At 32.7% G+C, this 16,737-nt stretch overlaps 1 protein-coding gene across 2 annotated transcripts in view; it reads left to right on the top strand.

Moving 5' to 3' along the window:
• PHIP (pleckstrin homology domain interacting protein) overlaps nt 1-16,737 on the top strand; it is a 120,835-nt gene that overhangs the window by 42,743 nt on the left and 61,355 nt on the right. For both annotated transcript variants that reach the window (XM_065911834.1, XM_065911833.1), the window contains exons 8-15: nt 4,753-4,974; nt 5,243-5,343; nt 7,363-7,433; nt 8,791-8,891; nt 8,984-9,024; nt 9,778-9,876; nt 10,660-10,813; nt 11,221-11,355. In XM_065911834.1, coding sequence (XP_065767906.1) covers nt 4,753-4,974; nt 5,243-5,343; nt 7,363-7,433; nt 8,791-8,891; nt 8,984-9,024; nt 9,778-9,876; nt 10,660-10,813; nt 11,221-11,355 — 924 coding nt within the window. The remainder of the gene's footprint in view (nt 1-4,752; nt 4,975-5,242; nt 5,344-7,362; nt 7,434-8,790; nt 8,892-8,983; nt 9,025-9,777; nt 9,877-10,659; nt 10,814-11,220; nt 11,356-16,737) is intronic.

The raw sequence follows: 16,737 nt of genomic DNA, 5'->3' as shown, positions 1-16,737 counted from the left end.
TCTTTTAGCAGGGAAAAGTTTACAGGTCTGCTTTTTAACTCTAAGGTTGTCTGAGCAAAATTAACCTGTGTACTTTTGGCCCAAGGACATGTGGTTTTCTCCTCACAGATGTCAACAATTCTTTGTCATTTACTGTTCCATGTTGTAAAGTACTTTTTTCTTTTTTTTTAAAGTACTTTACTTCATCATTGAGTAGTTCATATAGTTGTTACAGCTAATCTTCTAGGTTTCAGTTTAAATGTTTACATATATACTTAAATAGTTCAATTAAGCCCTTTAAAACTTGTCTTCCAGAAACTTGAAAGTTGACTTTAGATTCTGCTTTAGTTTTTACATAGAATATAAATGATCGAAGACCCTATATCTGAGGTTGTTTCGTAAAGCTTTCCTATCAGTAGGTAGGACTTTTTTTGTAGATTTCAAGACGAATTTTAATACCCAAGTGCTCAACAATGTAGAAAGCAATGTCACAGATCTGTGGAATTTTTCTTGACCAGAGTACAAAAGCAAATGGATATACATACTGCTTTTGTATATACATATTTAATTCCTGGGCTTTAAATGTGGAAAATGTCAGCATTCATTTTTATCTATCTGAAATTTGCCTCTCACACTTTTTATTTTGATGAAACTTTGTAGTTTCCAAAAGGGATTCACAAAATAGGGACTTCTTTAGGATAGACTAAGAAGGAGGTGATTGCAGCCATGAAATTAAAAGATGCTTACTCCTTGGAAGGAGAGTTATGACTAACCTTAGATAGCATATCAAAAAGCAGAGACATTACTTTGCCAACAAAGGTCCGTCTGGTCAAGGCTGTGGTTTTTCCAATGGTCATGTATGGATGTGAGAGTTGGACTGTGAAGAAAGCTGAGCGCCAAAAAATTGATGCTTTTGAACTGTGGTGTTGGAGAAGACTCTTGAGAGTCCCTCGGACTGCAAGGAGATCAACCAGTCCATCCTAAAGAAGATCAGTCCTGGGTGTTCATTGGAAGGACTGATGCTGAAGCTGAAACTCCAGTACTTTGGCCACCTAATGCAAAGAGTTGACTTATTGGAAAAGACCCTGATGCTGGGAGGGATTGGGGGCAGGAGGAGAAGGGGACGACAGAGGATGAGATGGCTGGATGGCATCACCGACTCGATGGGCATGAGTTTGAGTAGACTCCGGGAGTTGGTGATGGACAGGGAGGCCTGGCATGCTGCAATTCATGGGGTCGCAGAGTCGGACATGACTGAGCGACTGAACTGAACTGAACTGAAGAAGGAAAGTGGGGGGTGGGTGATTACCTGCTGTGTAAGAGATCCAGTTAAATTCTAGAAGGAAAGGTCATGGGTGCCACCATTTCCATAGTCTGCTTAAAAGTATTAAAGAAATAACAGTGATTCCAGAGTAAATGTCTGATTCAGTTTCCTTCCTCTGCCCTAAGCTACAGAGCATGTTGATCGTTTTAAAGGCACTTGGCTTTATCACTGTGGCTATGGAAAAAGAAAATTTATAGGGTACTTTAATTTCATAAGTTTAAGTTCCACCCTTTATCAAGTCTTTTTACAAGAGATATCTGCACTATTATTTTCTCAGGATAGAGAAAACTTACTTTTTCAGCTTTCTTTGCATTATCTTTGCATTGACAGGATATCTTGACATGCAAGAGAAAACAGTATAAATTTGATATATCTCATTTTATTGGGGATTTATGTAAGTTAAAGCTACATGTTCTTTTTGGTATCTTTATACCAGTAAACAGATAAATGATAGACGTGTCCTTTATCTATATTATCATGATAACACATTAGGTTACTATTAACTCATACTAATGAACACTCATTGAAACTAATGATCCATTGCCACCTGTTATATTTGCTTGGCATTAACCACTAGCATAATATTATAATTTGATTTAAAAATGCATTCCAAAGAAGCATCTTCAGTTTTCACCAGCTCATAGATTTCTTAAAACTTGTGGTTAAAATATTAGAGTAATCATGTCTTATCTGCTTAAAATGCCTCATTAGCTTCCCTTGCCAGGTTAAATTCAAACTCCTTAATAGGCATTTAAAACTACTCTAAGTGACCTTTCTCAGATGAAACCTTTGAAACTTAATTTTTGTTTTTAATTTCCCTCTTACACTTCATTTTCCCAGCTTTTCCCACTACCTTGCCAAATCATCAGTCCTAGCAGCAGTATCTACGTATTACTGAAAATAAGCGAATACTTCTTTTTCCCTTGGGCATTAGAACTTTGTTTAAAAACCTTGTCAGTTCAGGTTTTTTCCTAAAATCATGTTGTCTAATTTTAGCTGGAAGTTCACTGTTGCATCCAGGGTTTTTCCCTTATTGCTTATAAGATTCTAACACATTTTAAAACTTTTCTCACTTTTTTTTGGTTCCTTCTTTTATTTCCCCCTTCTCCTGCTTTTGGAAATAATCCTCAGATATTTGTCTTGGTGCTGAGGTTAGAATCATCTAATTTCTTTGCTGCTTGCTTTACAGTTGCCATCTCCGCCATAACTCTTCCTCCTCCATGAGGCCTAGGAACCCATGTGTTCTTCCTACCAAGGCCGACACCTATGCCTGTGTTTTCCAACTCTTTCTTTCCTTTCGCCATTTAAGTGACATTACTTTTACTTTCATGTCTGTAACTCTTTTAATGTTTTGATTGAAAGAGTAATGTTCTATTCCTTGATTTATTATAGACTTTACTAACATTTGACGTAGGCTTCTATAAAGAATAATCATCTGTTCAAGTTCTGCTTTACAGTTTGGTCTTTTTATAAGGAATAGTTTTATCAGATTTTTAATTCATCCTTCACATGGTGCTTTTAAGAATATTTTCCTGGTAAATTTGATTTTTCTTCTTGTCTATACTCCTTTTCATGCAATTATTTATGTGTACTTGTGTTTCTGATGGGCTTCCTTTGTGGCTCAGCTGGTAAAGAATCCACCTGCAACGTGGGAGACCTGGGTTCAATCCCTGTGTTTCTGATAGTCATTTTAAAAGAACGTAGTTGAATTTGTCAGATCATATTTAGTTTCACATTCACATCAGAATAGATGATCACAAATAAAGATTCATGAGATAGAAATTGCCTGAGAATGCTTTAGGATTTGTTTGAAATTCTGCCAGGAGTTCTGGGGATCAGGGGTGAGGGTTGGGGACAGTGTACTACTTTATATCATAGAAGAGGACAGTGAAGAGAGATTTCCCTGAAAGTAAGATGAAAACTTTCTTTCCTGTAATTTAATGGAAGAAAAGAAAGGTTAATTGGGATAATACACACTAACGCAAATTGTGTACAGTGTTTTTTTGGGGGGTAGGTGGTATTGTGGGGAATTTTTTTTTTTTGTACGTGTCAATATAAAGCAGAATTATAAGGTTAGTGAACTTAATACATTCATAATATAGTGGGACTTTCTATTCAATATTATATGGTGAAAAGTCACTGGAAGCTGACTTTTAGATAACAGGTTGCCCCCTGTCCTTTTCATAAAAGCTGGCATTTTGATAAAAAAGATGTGTGCGTTTTTTTGTTTGTTTTCTGTTTGTTAACATGTAAGATAATCTGAAAAAATCTTCTGTAGACTATAAAACAGACTTGTTCAGATACATAAGAAATAATGAGATGACAGGATTTTATTCTTTGTGTATATTCTACCTGTGTTGGCATACTTAAAATTTTATTTTTGTTGTGAATGTAGGTCAGAGCCAAATAGTGCCTTAGTTTTTAGAAGCAGATACTTCTCTGTGTCCTTGCTGTTGCAGATCCTCTAAGTACTTTCTAATGCCAGATAAAAGTGTGTGCGTGTGTATTTTTCAACAAAGTAGATTGGAATATTTATAAAGAGTTGTAACCTATAACCTTTGAAATGTTCTAATAAATTTCAAATCTGGGGAATGAGGTTATATGAGGTAAATGGTAATATATTACACTCTTTGTATATTTAAAACTTTTTAATAGTAAAAAGTAGGGGGGAAGTAGGGAGAGGTTGGTAAAAGAGTAAACTTTGAACTATAAGATGAATAAGAAAACTTACAGAAGGAAAAGTCTAGAAGGAAAAGTCTAGAAGTTCTTACTGCTGCTTTGGCTAAGTGAGAGTGAAATGTTTATTTGTAAATACAGATATTCATAGAAAACTATTCTTTACATTTCTCCCTGAGCTTATGCTCCTGCAAAGGGTAAACAGGTAGTATATATATTTTTAATGACTTCATGCAGCTAAAATTAACTTTTTTTTTTATAACTGATGGGTGACTTTGCATGTGATGTATTTAGCTGAAGATCAATGGTGGGAAACTCACGTGTTACAGATTTGGCTTTGTAGGAGGAAAAAGCATCAATAAGCTTCCTTTCATTTTTATATTAACGTACATAGGATTAGTCACTATTGCATGTTACATTTGTTTTGCAGTTATGGTTTTGTTATTTTAGAAGTTCAGATTCTTTGAAAAGATTCCATATAGAGGCTACCTTGGGTAATGAGTAGGGGCCATAGGTAATTGTTAGTTATTGCTAACATCCTACTTTTCCTGTTAGATGGTGGGCACATACAAGTATTCTTTATAAGTGAATAATTTATAAAATACAGCACCTTGTGTAGAGGAAAGTTTGTAACACAAGTATTTAATACCTTTTAGTACTTAAAGTTACGAATGTTGGGAAGTGGATATAACAGATAGGATTTTTTAAAAATCTGTTAAGTATTTGAACTAAAATTTATAGTTAGTTCAGTAAATATCCATTTTTATTTTAAGGGTTCTGATGACTGTCTTGTGAAAATCTGGGCAACAGATGATGGGAGGTTATTAGCTACTTTGAGAGGGCATGCTGCTGAAATATCAGACATGGCTGTCAACTATGAGAATACCATGATAGCAGCTGGGAGCTGTGACAAAATGATCCGAGTCTGGTGTCTTCGGACGTGCGCGCCTTTGGCTGTTCTTCAGGGCCACAGTGCATCTATAACGTCACTACAGGTAATCATTCTAATCCCTGAAAAATCCTCTGTGGTTACAATCTAAAGTTCAGAAGTCACCTTTATGATCCATTGTGTAAAGCCAGCTAAAATAAAGGAATATTTCTCTTTTCTCTATGAATACATGGACTTTAAATATGAAGGTAACCGTGACGTTTGTCAAATTGGAGTGTTTAACCATTATTGTTATTTGCTATTTGTATGATGAAAATAGGTTTATTGTTTGGACTGTGTTACTCTTATAAAATTATTTCTTCTTTCTTTTTCAGTTCTCACCATTGTGCAGTGGCTCAAAGAGATATCTGTCTTCTACTGGGGCAGATGGCACGATTTGTTTTTGGCTCTGGGATGCTGGAACCCTTAAAATAAAGTCAGTTGCTCTTTTATTTCTTAAAATAAATGTTTAACTTAATGGTTGAAATTGCAAAAGTATAAAGTAATCAACAATAGGAATAATTTTATTTTTCTCCTTGAGTAACATTAGTTTTGGCTCTTCACTGACCTCTCATTCTTATGCTTTCCTTTTTGTTTACATGCTTTAAAGAAACTTATATGTTAACGTGTTTATTTCTTTTTTCTCTTATTTTTTTTCCTAGCCCTCACTGTTTCAGAATATGCCTGTTTTATTACTACTACTTTTTGCATGCTGCAGTAACTCCTTTTGGTACTTAGAACATAATCTTCAGAGTTCCTAGTTCTTTAGAGGAATTGTAGTTACTTCTGTTATTGTATCTATAGAATAGATTTTATTGTGGATCTAGGGAAATTTAGGAAAATGGAATCATTAAATTTTCACTAAACTACATCAAGGTAGATAGATGTACCCTTCCCTCTGCCCCATAATAGCATTTTGCATTTATGCTTGTACCTATGATGATATTTTGGTTTATCAAAATAAGTTGTCTGGACAATACTGTGTTTGGGTTCTAGACACTGAGGCAAAGAAAGGTTGAATGACTTTCCTACAGTTAAAACAGTATTTAAAAATGGTAAGGCCAGGAGTGTAACATTTCTTTGCCCCTCTGGTTTTGTGCTATTTCATGCTGCCTCTCAAGTGGATCTAGTGGGATAAGCGCTATATTTACCCCATGGACAAATCTGTGAATGGAGAGGTGATGTTCACCTCCATTTTACAGATGAGGAAACTCAGGTACAGAAATGTTAACTTGCCTAAGGTCACACTGATAAGTGGCAGAACTGGGAACTGAACTCAGAGGGTCTGAATCCTAGGCCTTATCTTAAAATATTTCCTCAAATGTATGTTTAAAAATAAATTATGTGTACCTGCTTATCTGTTTTTTCCCTTTAAAAATACTAGCATTTGTTTAAAATGACAGTCTGTATAATTGCTTACATATTCTGATTATGGGTTCTAACTGCTTGTTTGGCATGTGCCAAAAATTAATAAAAATGTACCATAGTCTATAAGATAGTAATGAAAGCAGTTCTTTTTATTGCCTATATGATTTCAGATAAATTTACTTAGAGTTAAATTTTTTCTCTAAGTAAATGTTTAGATTTCAAGAACATTTTAGTAACTTTCTCTAAACTGTATCAGTTATGCTTAGCTATTATCAGAGTTAATGAATATTAATAGAACTTGTTAAAATGTTGGTTAACAAAATATTCTGTACATTTCTCCCTTAAATGATCAGAAGACTGAAACCATTCTGTGTTCAATAGCTGTGGATAGTGAGAGTTATGCAGTGAAGGCTCTAATAAGTTTTTATAATTTTCTCTCCTAATATTCTGAGAAAAACTAGTTTGAAATATATGTTAAGGGCTTTAAATGTAATCATTGTATTGAAATTTTTTTTGTATTGGAATATTACATATATATTGTATATGTATTGAAACTGGTGTGGGTAAAATCCATAGTTTAATTTTTCTTCAGTCTGTTTGATTTTAACAGTAAGTGTGTAATGTCAGTACTATTAATATAAACATATAATCTGTAATATAATTTTGTAATCAATGTAAACACAGTTAAGTGTGACCTGTTTTCTGTAGATCACTATTTTAAATGAGCAGTGTAGTTGCTTATGTATTTGTGACTTTTATCTTACTGTGTATTTGTGCATTGCTGTGCTGCTCTATGAAACTGAGAACCTGTTAAATCCGATTAGAGGTGAGGGAGACAGCTGTCAGGTGGGGCAGCGACTTTGTTTCATGTATAGATTGTTATATAATCAGGAACGCCTATAAAAATCTGTAGTTTCCACATGATCCTGCTGATCATGACACACAATGATTCCGAACTTGTTTTTAGAAAGGGCGCCATCTGTTGCTTCTTATTTTGTCCTTCTGTAATTATTTTTTGAGACAGCTGAGTTGTGGTGGTGTTGATCTCTTTGGTATATTTTTAATTAGATATTTTTTGTATTAACAGTCCGAGACCTGCAAAATTTACAGAACGCCCTCGACCTGGAGTTCAAATGATCTGTTCATCTTTTAGTGCTGGTAAGATTTTTTTTCTTCCTGACTCTCCATTTAAAAGTTGTATATTTGAAGGCTTCTAGCAGAACACATAAAATTTTGGAATATACCTACTGTTGTAATAGAAACCATATTCTCTTGCATGTACCAGGGGGTGGTCATAAATTAGTTTATAAATATTTGAACTTTATTTGAGTTTAGCTTACATATTCATTTGGTTGAGTGTTTTACTGATTAAGTGTTTCTTTAAGAAGACAATAATTCTTTGGTAGGAGGAAATAGTTTTCAAATTTTACCGTTAAAGAATAAGTCTTTGAATAATTATCTCGTTGAAAGAAAAGTATTTTAAATCTTTTATATTTTCAATGATTTTGCAGGTACTTATGGCTGAGTAAAATAGATTGATAGACATTTGTACATCTTTATTACTTATTTTGCTCCAGATTGTTATTTGCTCTTAAAAAAACAGCTGTATAGCAGTGATGAAATTCCAGTTACATTTTGAGTTTATGTAGCAGCATTTTGAGTGGATATTAGAATCTTGATAAACAAATGGTGATCTGGAGATTTTAAGTGAATTGATGAGAAAATGAAACATGAATCAATGTTCCTAATACTAGTTCTTTCCACAGTTTGCCTTTTCTTTTCCTTTCATAATTGTGGTTAGCAGTAGTACCAGAGACAAGTGATTGCAAACTGATGACATGAGTCTTATTTTTGCTGTAATAATATCTAAACATCTTTAATTTCTAGTTTCTCGATTTCCACTGCTACTGCCATGCAGACAGTTTTACTTCTAATATTAATACAAATATAGGCTCTGCATATGCTTCAGAGTACTCAAGATGCAATTTTATATAGCATTGTTTTCAACACTGGGAGAGTATTGATTCTGAGAGTAAAACTGCGTGTACAAATAGCTGTAATGTCGAATAGAATGTATGTGCCCCATGACAAAGTTGTAATCAGAGTTCGGAGGAGAGGAGGCTTATTGGATTGCAAGCCTGGAAAGCCTATAGTGAAGGAGTTGGGCATTGAATACTTGATAGGATTTTAGCAGATGGGAAATGGGGCAGGAGAGGGATTTTAGCAGAATTAAGACATGTTTTCTGATAATATTAACATGGTTATGTAATTATTAGTGAAATCATTTGTAGAAGAAAGCTTCTATAAATACTGAAAAATTCAATCGAAACTTATGTTAGCAGACTCTTAATTTCAGGTTAAATGTATTACGTTCATTAGGATAAATGTGAATAGTTGTAGAATGAAATATTAGTCATTAAGTATATATTATGATAATGTTGCTTGCATTTGTTATTTAATTTTCAGAGATTTTGAACTTGTGTTTTATTCATAAATGTTTGCTGTTATTCTTCAGGTGGAATGTTTCTGGCCACAGGAAGCACAGATCACATTATTAGGGTTTATTTTTTTGGATCAGGTCAGCCAGAGAAAATATCAGAATTGGAGTTTCATACTGTAAGTTGAAAAGACTTATATGAGTATGATGTAAATGAGTCTTAACAGTTTATATTCAGGATCCTCTTTTCTGTTTATCTGTTTGTATATAGGACAAAGTTGACAGTATCCAGTTTTCCAACACTAGTAACAGGTAAAATAATTATTTTTGTTTGTCAATTGAATTCTAGTTTTCAAATATGAAATAAAGACAGTTCCTATTGTCAGGTTTTAAATAGTTTTATATATAATTAGCCACCTAGAATAAAGATCTTGACCAGTTAAGATGAAAAGTCAGTTTTCATCACATTCCTGTTAATGTGTGTTTATGTTTTATCTGTAATAACGATAGCTTATTTGGCCTTTTTTTTTTTTTAATAATAGGGACTTTCATCCACCCTACATATTTTCTGTATATATCAAGGTGTAAGGAAACTTTTAGTAAAGATTGGAAATACATTATAATGTAATATTTGAAGCAGAAGTGTTTATTGATAATAAACTTAGATGATATTGTGTAAGTTTTCTCATATTCTTGCATTAAATTTAAAAATGATATTTACATCTTGAGTAAAATGTGAGGAAAAGCAGTTTTTTTCTTGTGTTTTTCTCTTGGAAAGTATCAATTCTCTTTCTAAGGTAGTAAACAGTGGCCTTGAATCACTTTTGAATGTTAGGAGACCTAGCCACATACATTAGAATGTGTGCATGTATATAACATTTTAAAAGGCTCTGACATTTCAGAAATTCTTAGATTTGCAAAAAATATCAGGTAGAATAATCTATTATATTAGAAGGCTGTGTAAGGAAAAATGAAAGGTGTTTTTAAAAATATAACTCTTGGAAAGTGCATTTTGGTAAAGCACATGTGATTTTTTTTTCCTTTGGGGGGTGGGCTGTTTTGCAGGTTTGTAAGTGGCAGTCGGGATGGGACAGCACGTATTTGGCAATTTAAACGAAGAGAATGGAAGAGTATTTTGCTGGATATGGCTACTCGGCCAGCAGGGTAAGAGATCACATTTGAAATATTACATAGATATATCTAGATCATTTAAAGTTGTAAAGCTGTTTTACATGTTAGTGTGAGACTCACCCTGTAAATATGTATCATAATCCCATGTTAAACTGATTACTTTTCTGTGATAATTGAAGGCACTTTTGGAGATGAAAATGTTGATTTTTATAAAATGAGTTTTTGCCCTGTACGCAAATTAATGATATTCTGCAGTTCAGTTTTGTTGACAGTATGATAGTACTATAAGAATAGCTGTACCTTTTACTACTTTTTAAAGAAAACTAGAACCATCTGACACAGTGGTGATGTGGTATATCCACTGGTTATCTCTAGCCAAGAGAAATTATACTACGTGTTGAAACTATCATTTTTGTTTTAATATTTTAACTTTTTTTTTTCTATTTGTATTTATGCATAGTAGTCTTGGATGGGGAGCCAAGTGTCAGGGCATGGTGGCAACAGTCAAAGATGGAGAGTGAGCAGCATGGCACAGCGGTCTTAGGCCCAGAAAGATATTACAGTCAGTCACATGTACTCAGGCTCATCTGTTACTCAGTGTCTTAGCAGCACTGGAGTCCTGATTTTGCTGACTCCATGCAGTGATTTTTGCCATTGTTTTTTGTTGGTTCAGATTATTCTTAAATACTGTGTTAAGCAATAGTTAGTTATCCATGTTAATGAATGTAAGCTAAGAAAATACATTTAGGTTTTTGTCATGCTGATATTTTAATAAATAATATCATTGTAAGCAAATACTGCCTCCGTCACTTTCAGCCAAAACCTTCAAGGGATAGAAGATAAAATCACAAAAATGAAAGTAACTATGGTAGCATGGGATCGACATGACAATACAGTTATAACTGCAGTTAATAACATGACTTTGAAAGTTTGGAATTCTTACACCGGTCAACTAATTCATGTCCTGATGGTGAGAAAAAGACTAATTTTTATTTGATATAAACTGAAGCTGGTTGTAAAATAGAATGCTTTTGTTAAGAAATAAAGTCTTTTATGTTATCTGAAATCTCTTGCTGGCTAACAGGTCTTTTTGGGAGAATGGAAATAATTTTAAAATGCAGTTAAACACATTTGGCTTAGAAATGTGGATCTAGCAATTTTTTTTATTATTCAGGGCTGGATCAGTAAATAGTATTCTCAGGTTTCATTTGATGATAGCAAATCCCTGGACAGTGATATTAGCCCAGCTTTTTTATTATACATTTGATAAATTTGAAGATTTTTACCACTTATAGAAATGTTGTCATAATGATGTTTGTTTGAATTTTTTTTATCTTTTAATATTTATAATTCTTTGACACTTATAAAATATTTCAGGGTCATGAAGATGAGGTATTTGTTCTTGAGCCACACCCATTTGATCCAAGAGTTCTCTTTTCTGCTGGTCATGATGGAAATGTGATAGTGTGGGATCTGGCAAGAGGAGTCAAAATTCGATCTTATTTTAATATGGTAATTATCAGTCTCTTCATTTGATAGCTGTTAAAGATTTGGGGAGTTGTTGATACAGGTCCCCTGCATATCACAAAGGAAATCCATTTAAGAATTGGTTTAGACATTTTCACCTTAAGTTTCAAAAAATTATTTATTCCATACTTATATTAAATGCTAAATTTAAGAGAAAATTGATTGCATATATTACAATACCTGTTTATTGTGATATAACTAGTTTAGTTTTTGAAATCGTTTTAACAGTGAAAGTTTGAAAAACTAACAAGCATGAAATGACAATATAGATAAGAAAAATGTTTCAAAAACCATGTGAAGAAATTATAAATAAATACTGTGTCATTGTATTTTATCAGCAGTCCTCCAGTACAACAGAATTTGATTCAGATATATCAATTTTAAGTTAAACTCAAAGAAACAGATATTCTTGCCTTTGATCATTATGGTTATGTTAGATATTTCTTTGGGTTAAGCCCTTTTTCCCTCCACATTTTGTTTCTTAAATAGATATTTGACGTCTTCTGCTGAGTATTTAAGTTGCAGTGGTTTAATATCATATAAAATGTAATGTGCAGTGTTTCACTCCTCTTACTACTCTATAAAGGCAGAAGTGCCCCTCAGATGCTGACTTTGTGTACCTGGACATTTTTTTTCGTCCCTTACCATATATTAGAGATGCCTTTCAGCAAAGCAAACAAAAAGGCAGGCATGTGCCTACTATTTTAATATGGTTAAGTTTAAAAAATCAATTATAAAAGCCTCTAGTAATAAATTATAAAGCAATATCATTAATATGTGTATGGCCAGAATTATTTTGCAAAAGAATTATTTGACAAAAACCAGTCATTTATAAAATATAATGGCTTGTGAAATTTTTCATAAAAGTGACACTCTACTTGATTGATAATCATAGTAAAGTTATTTCTGTGTAATAAGCAGAATATGAAAATTTTTTATCAGTAAAGAAATTAATTTTAGTTGTTTTCAATATGCCTTAGTCTTCATAAGGTAAGATACAAGATTGGTCAGATTATTTTCTAAAAAGACAGTGTTATTTGGAGTACAAATGTTAGTGATAGATGGATTTCCTTTGTGATTATGTATATAGAGCAGAATTTTTAAAAAAGTAAATCGTTAACTATGCGCGTGAAGAATTTTTTCTTCTCTCCTTCTCTGTCCTCCTGTTTCTGATTTGCTCCTTTTTGGAACATCTCTGTCGAATAAGGAAGTCCTGTCTCAGTTTGCCTTTATACAAAAGAACACAAATTGTGGGCTACACATGTTAGTTTCATGTTTTCAAAGATCTCTGATGTATTAGTAGAGTGTTTGGAGGGAAAGTTTTCTCTCATACTTGAATATTACTCTCACCTTTCAGTTATGAAGGTGAATTTTTCCTCATCAGGTAAGTTGATCACAATAATACTCCACCTTTTCTGTAGATAGGAAAACTACAGCTTCTTGAGGTTGAAGTAACTTGCTCTTAGACCTTTAAAAGTTAGTGATGTAACCAGGAGTAGAAGTCAGCCATTTTATGCCATATTAGGCAAGGGGTTAGTTACATTACCGCCTTAAAAAGTATTATTTGTTTAATAACAGTTTTAGATAAAGCTATTTTCCTGTTCTTTCTATGAATAAGATAGAAAAAAGCCTATAAAGGGTGGAAGAAACAGATTTTTGTAATAGAGTTGGATGCTATCTATAGAATCTTCAAACTATGAGAAAAAAACATAGGCTAAAAAGGGTTAAAATATCTTGCATTTAAAAAACCGGAACTTTGACTACCCTTCATCTTGTTAAAATACAGATACTCCTTTTAACTTTTTTGCGTGATATTTACAGCTTCTAAAGTACTTCTTCCAAAATGCATAATACCTCATTTGGGTCTCATGAAACCTTGCAGTATAATTGGGGTAGGTTTTATTGTTACTGGTTTTATGAATGGAGAAACTGTACAGAGATGAAGTGATTTGCCCACCTTTATCCAGATCACTAAGCTATCATATGGGCACTTGGAGTTTAAACCCATGTTTTTTGTTCCCTGCTAATGTGTTCTTAATGCTATGCTGTCTCTAGTTATGGTTGGTTGTTTACATATAGCTAACTTCCAGCTTTGTCCTGTTAGTAATATTTCCAGAGGGAAAATATTTTCATAATGATAGCTTTGAGGTAGATCTTTTGAGATCTTATTATTTAGCTTGATGGTTTTTTCCTGTCTCTTAATTTATAAGTTATCTAAGTGCCCTACTTTTTGCTCTTCACTCCTTTATTTATTTCATTTTTTTTTTTAATCTATAGGCAGATAGAAGATAAAGCATCCAGCATTGCTATTAAGAAAATAAAAACCATTTGAGGGAGAAGTAGAAGCTTGTGTTCACTATCTGCTATCATGAATGTTGAGTTATTGGGTATAGTTATAACTCTTTGGCTGTGTGTAGCTAATCAGTAAGTTTTTGAGTTACTAAAATAACATAAAAGTTGACAAGTACAAATTTAATCCATGGTATTAAATTGTACGTATTTAATTGTATTAGATCATAAGTTCAATTTACTAAACAGTTTTTGAACATCATGTAGAGGGACTCGTTATAGTGCTTTGGATGATTTAAAGGATGAATAATTCTAGTGAAATATACTCCATTTTTAGACTAGAAATGATAAAAGTTTAACACAAAGTGTTGAGATTAAGTACTATTTCATGTGAGTTTCAAAATTGAAGCTTACAATTTGCCATCAAGCCAGAAAATAAGGGATATAAATTGTACCTTTAAAAGAACAAAATTCTGTATACAAATTCTTAAAAATAACAAGTATATTTTGAGACTACTGCTTTGAATTTTGTACTTGAAATTTATACCTTTACAAAATGTAATGAAATCATGTGACAAATAATTATTTTGTATTAATCAGCATGTTACTGCACTTTTCTTGCCTGTTACAGAAATTAAAAAAAAATTTTTTAAGTAAAAAATCTTATATCTTCAAAGTATCTTTAAAAATCCATGTTTCACATATAGTAATTACAACTAAACAAATGTATTAATAAAGGTGATAGATTTTAAAATAGGAAACATTTTAGTATGGCACATGATATCTTTCAGATAAATATTCTAATTCCTTTTTTTTCTATATCAAGCACATTTTTAAAACCTTTTTAAGACCATCTAAATCTGTAAACACACTAAAAGATTTAAGATTGAGAATTGAGATAAAAATGTTTTAATTCCTTGTCTGCTTACATAATTCCCTAACTTATTTCAGAATCTTATAAATAGATTCTCAACTTGCTGGTGGTATTGTCTAGAAAAACTGATGGGGTTATTTTCCTTAACTTTTATTGCTAGCTTTCCTCTTAATAGAGGATCTGCATGATAAAAGCACTTGAGGGGGTGTGTGTTGGGTTTGTTTTTGTGACTTCTAAGAAGTGTATAATGAGTCAGATGGTTTAACTTAGGACATAAAATGGGATAGACAGTACCTGCTCCTTGCTGTCTCCTGCCCCTCTATTTCATCTTTTAACTAAAAATAAAATAACATAAACTTTAAAAAGTATTTGTTGAAAAAGCATACTATGTAAGGCGGTAAGTTTGAGCCCTTATCTTTTTTTAACGAACCAGAGAAAGAAGCTAAAGAGAAGATTAACATGAGATAATTTTATTCTTTAAAGAACAACAACAACAAAATACTAATTCTAGGCCTTAAGCTTTACTTATTTATGTTCATCTAAAAGCTTAGTCAGTTATTCATATTTCAGCTGAACAGATCCTATGTAACTTAAGTATTCTGGGCAAAGATTGAGTATTTTGGGATATTTTATTAAAGGTTGATAGTGTATATTAAGACTATTTCAAACTAGTTGCACAGAGTTGAGCAAGCCCACATTTTGTCTTTGGCAGTGGCAGGAGATAAACTTTATCTTGTTTTGATAAGGGTTGTTCTGAATTCTAGTTAAGAGGCTCTAAAGTCCTATTAAATGCGAAGAGGCAGATAAATTAATCCTCCAAATAACTTGAAAATGTGTACAAACTCTCTTAACTAAGTTGAGGGCTTTTGTATTATTCCCCATTCTCTGAAAGAGATAGGCAAGTTTAGAAGTTTGAATATGACCATAAATGTTCCTAAAAACAGAGTTGTTTTTATACCCCCTTTTCCCTTTAAGTTATTACAGTACAGCTAAATTTTAACTACAACTTTAGCTAAGTGAATATTAAGTTGATTTGAAAATATATGAAAGGAGACTTTGAAATTTCTTAGTACTAGGCCACTTGGAATTTGTAGATCCCATTTTAGTAGCTTTTGTTGTGTGTCTGGCACTTTTGCTGTATCTTTTCTGCTCTCTTCTCTCTATTTCTGTTGTTCTAGCTATGTCTGTCTTTTCATATCTTTCTCTTTCTATAATGTTTTTCAAAGCTCTAGTTTTTGCCTTTTGTCTGGTTTTGATATTGAAGACTACAATGTCTCTGGCTCGAAAGCAATTTTACTGAATTTGAGTTTTGCTTTGCTTTTGTTGTTTCCTGGGTAAATTCCAAATAACAGTTTTCATTTATGTAATCAAATTTTCCTTATTTTTATAATTGTTAACCTTTCTTTTACTTAAGAGATTTTTTAAAAAATGTTCCAGTGTCCACTAATCCAGAACAATATATTTCTCCTTGCAACGTTCCAAACAAGCAGAGGCTGCCAATCCACCACTCAGAATTTTTGCACATGCATACTTCTGACATTAACATGTTCTCAGTGTGACTTCTGTTTTAGTTTTGGATAATTGTAACTACATGTATCTAGAAAAGGGAGAAGTAAACTGGAAATAGGTGTATCTCGTATTGTATTCTCTTGTGAATTAAGATTTCAAGACCTTTCTCTTCCTCTCTCTTCCTTCATCTTTTTCCTTTTTTCCTCCTTCCTTTCCTCTTATCTCACTACCTATCATCATCTAACAAGATATCATATACTTACACTCTGTTTGTTAAAAGAACTTTTTATGCTTCTAGTCTTTGTTTCAGCCCCTCTGCATAAGAAATTACCTTCAGTCTTCTGATTATAAACTTTAGTTATTGTCATTTTCTTTCAGATTTCTGGGATTCCTTTGATTCTGTCTGTCTCTTTCTCATCTATATCTTGGTATGAAAAACATATCTTAAAATTTGTTGCCATGAATGTGAACTTGTCTCTTGCTTGTCATACTGTATTTGGTGAATTACTTCTACATAGTAATTTTTTGATGTGTTCCATGATTTGCTATCACAGGGATATTTGAGATTTGATAGTTATAAGGGAAAGTATATAAAATTGTAGAATATAAATATGCAGGCATAAGCATTTTGATTAGCAGATATTTGAGTGCTTATTTTGTACATAAGCACAAAATGTAGACGTTGTCCTTTTTTT

The sequence above is a fragment of the Muntiacus reevesi genome, chromosome 19 (assembly GCF_963930625.1).
Source record: "Muntiacus reevesi chromosome 19, mMunRee1.1, whole genome shotgun sequence".
NCBI classification, from domain to species: Eukaryota; Metazoa; Chordata; class Mammalia; order Artiodactyla; family Cervidae; genus Muntiacus; species Muntiacus reevesi.
Note: the sequence above shows the minus strand (reverse complement) of the source record. Positions and strands in the feature narration are given on the sequence as shown.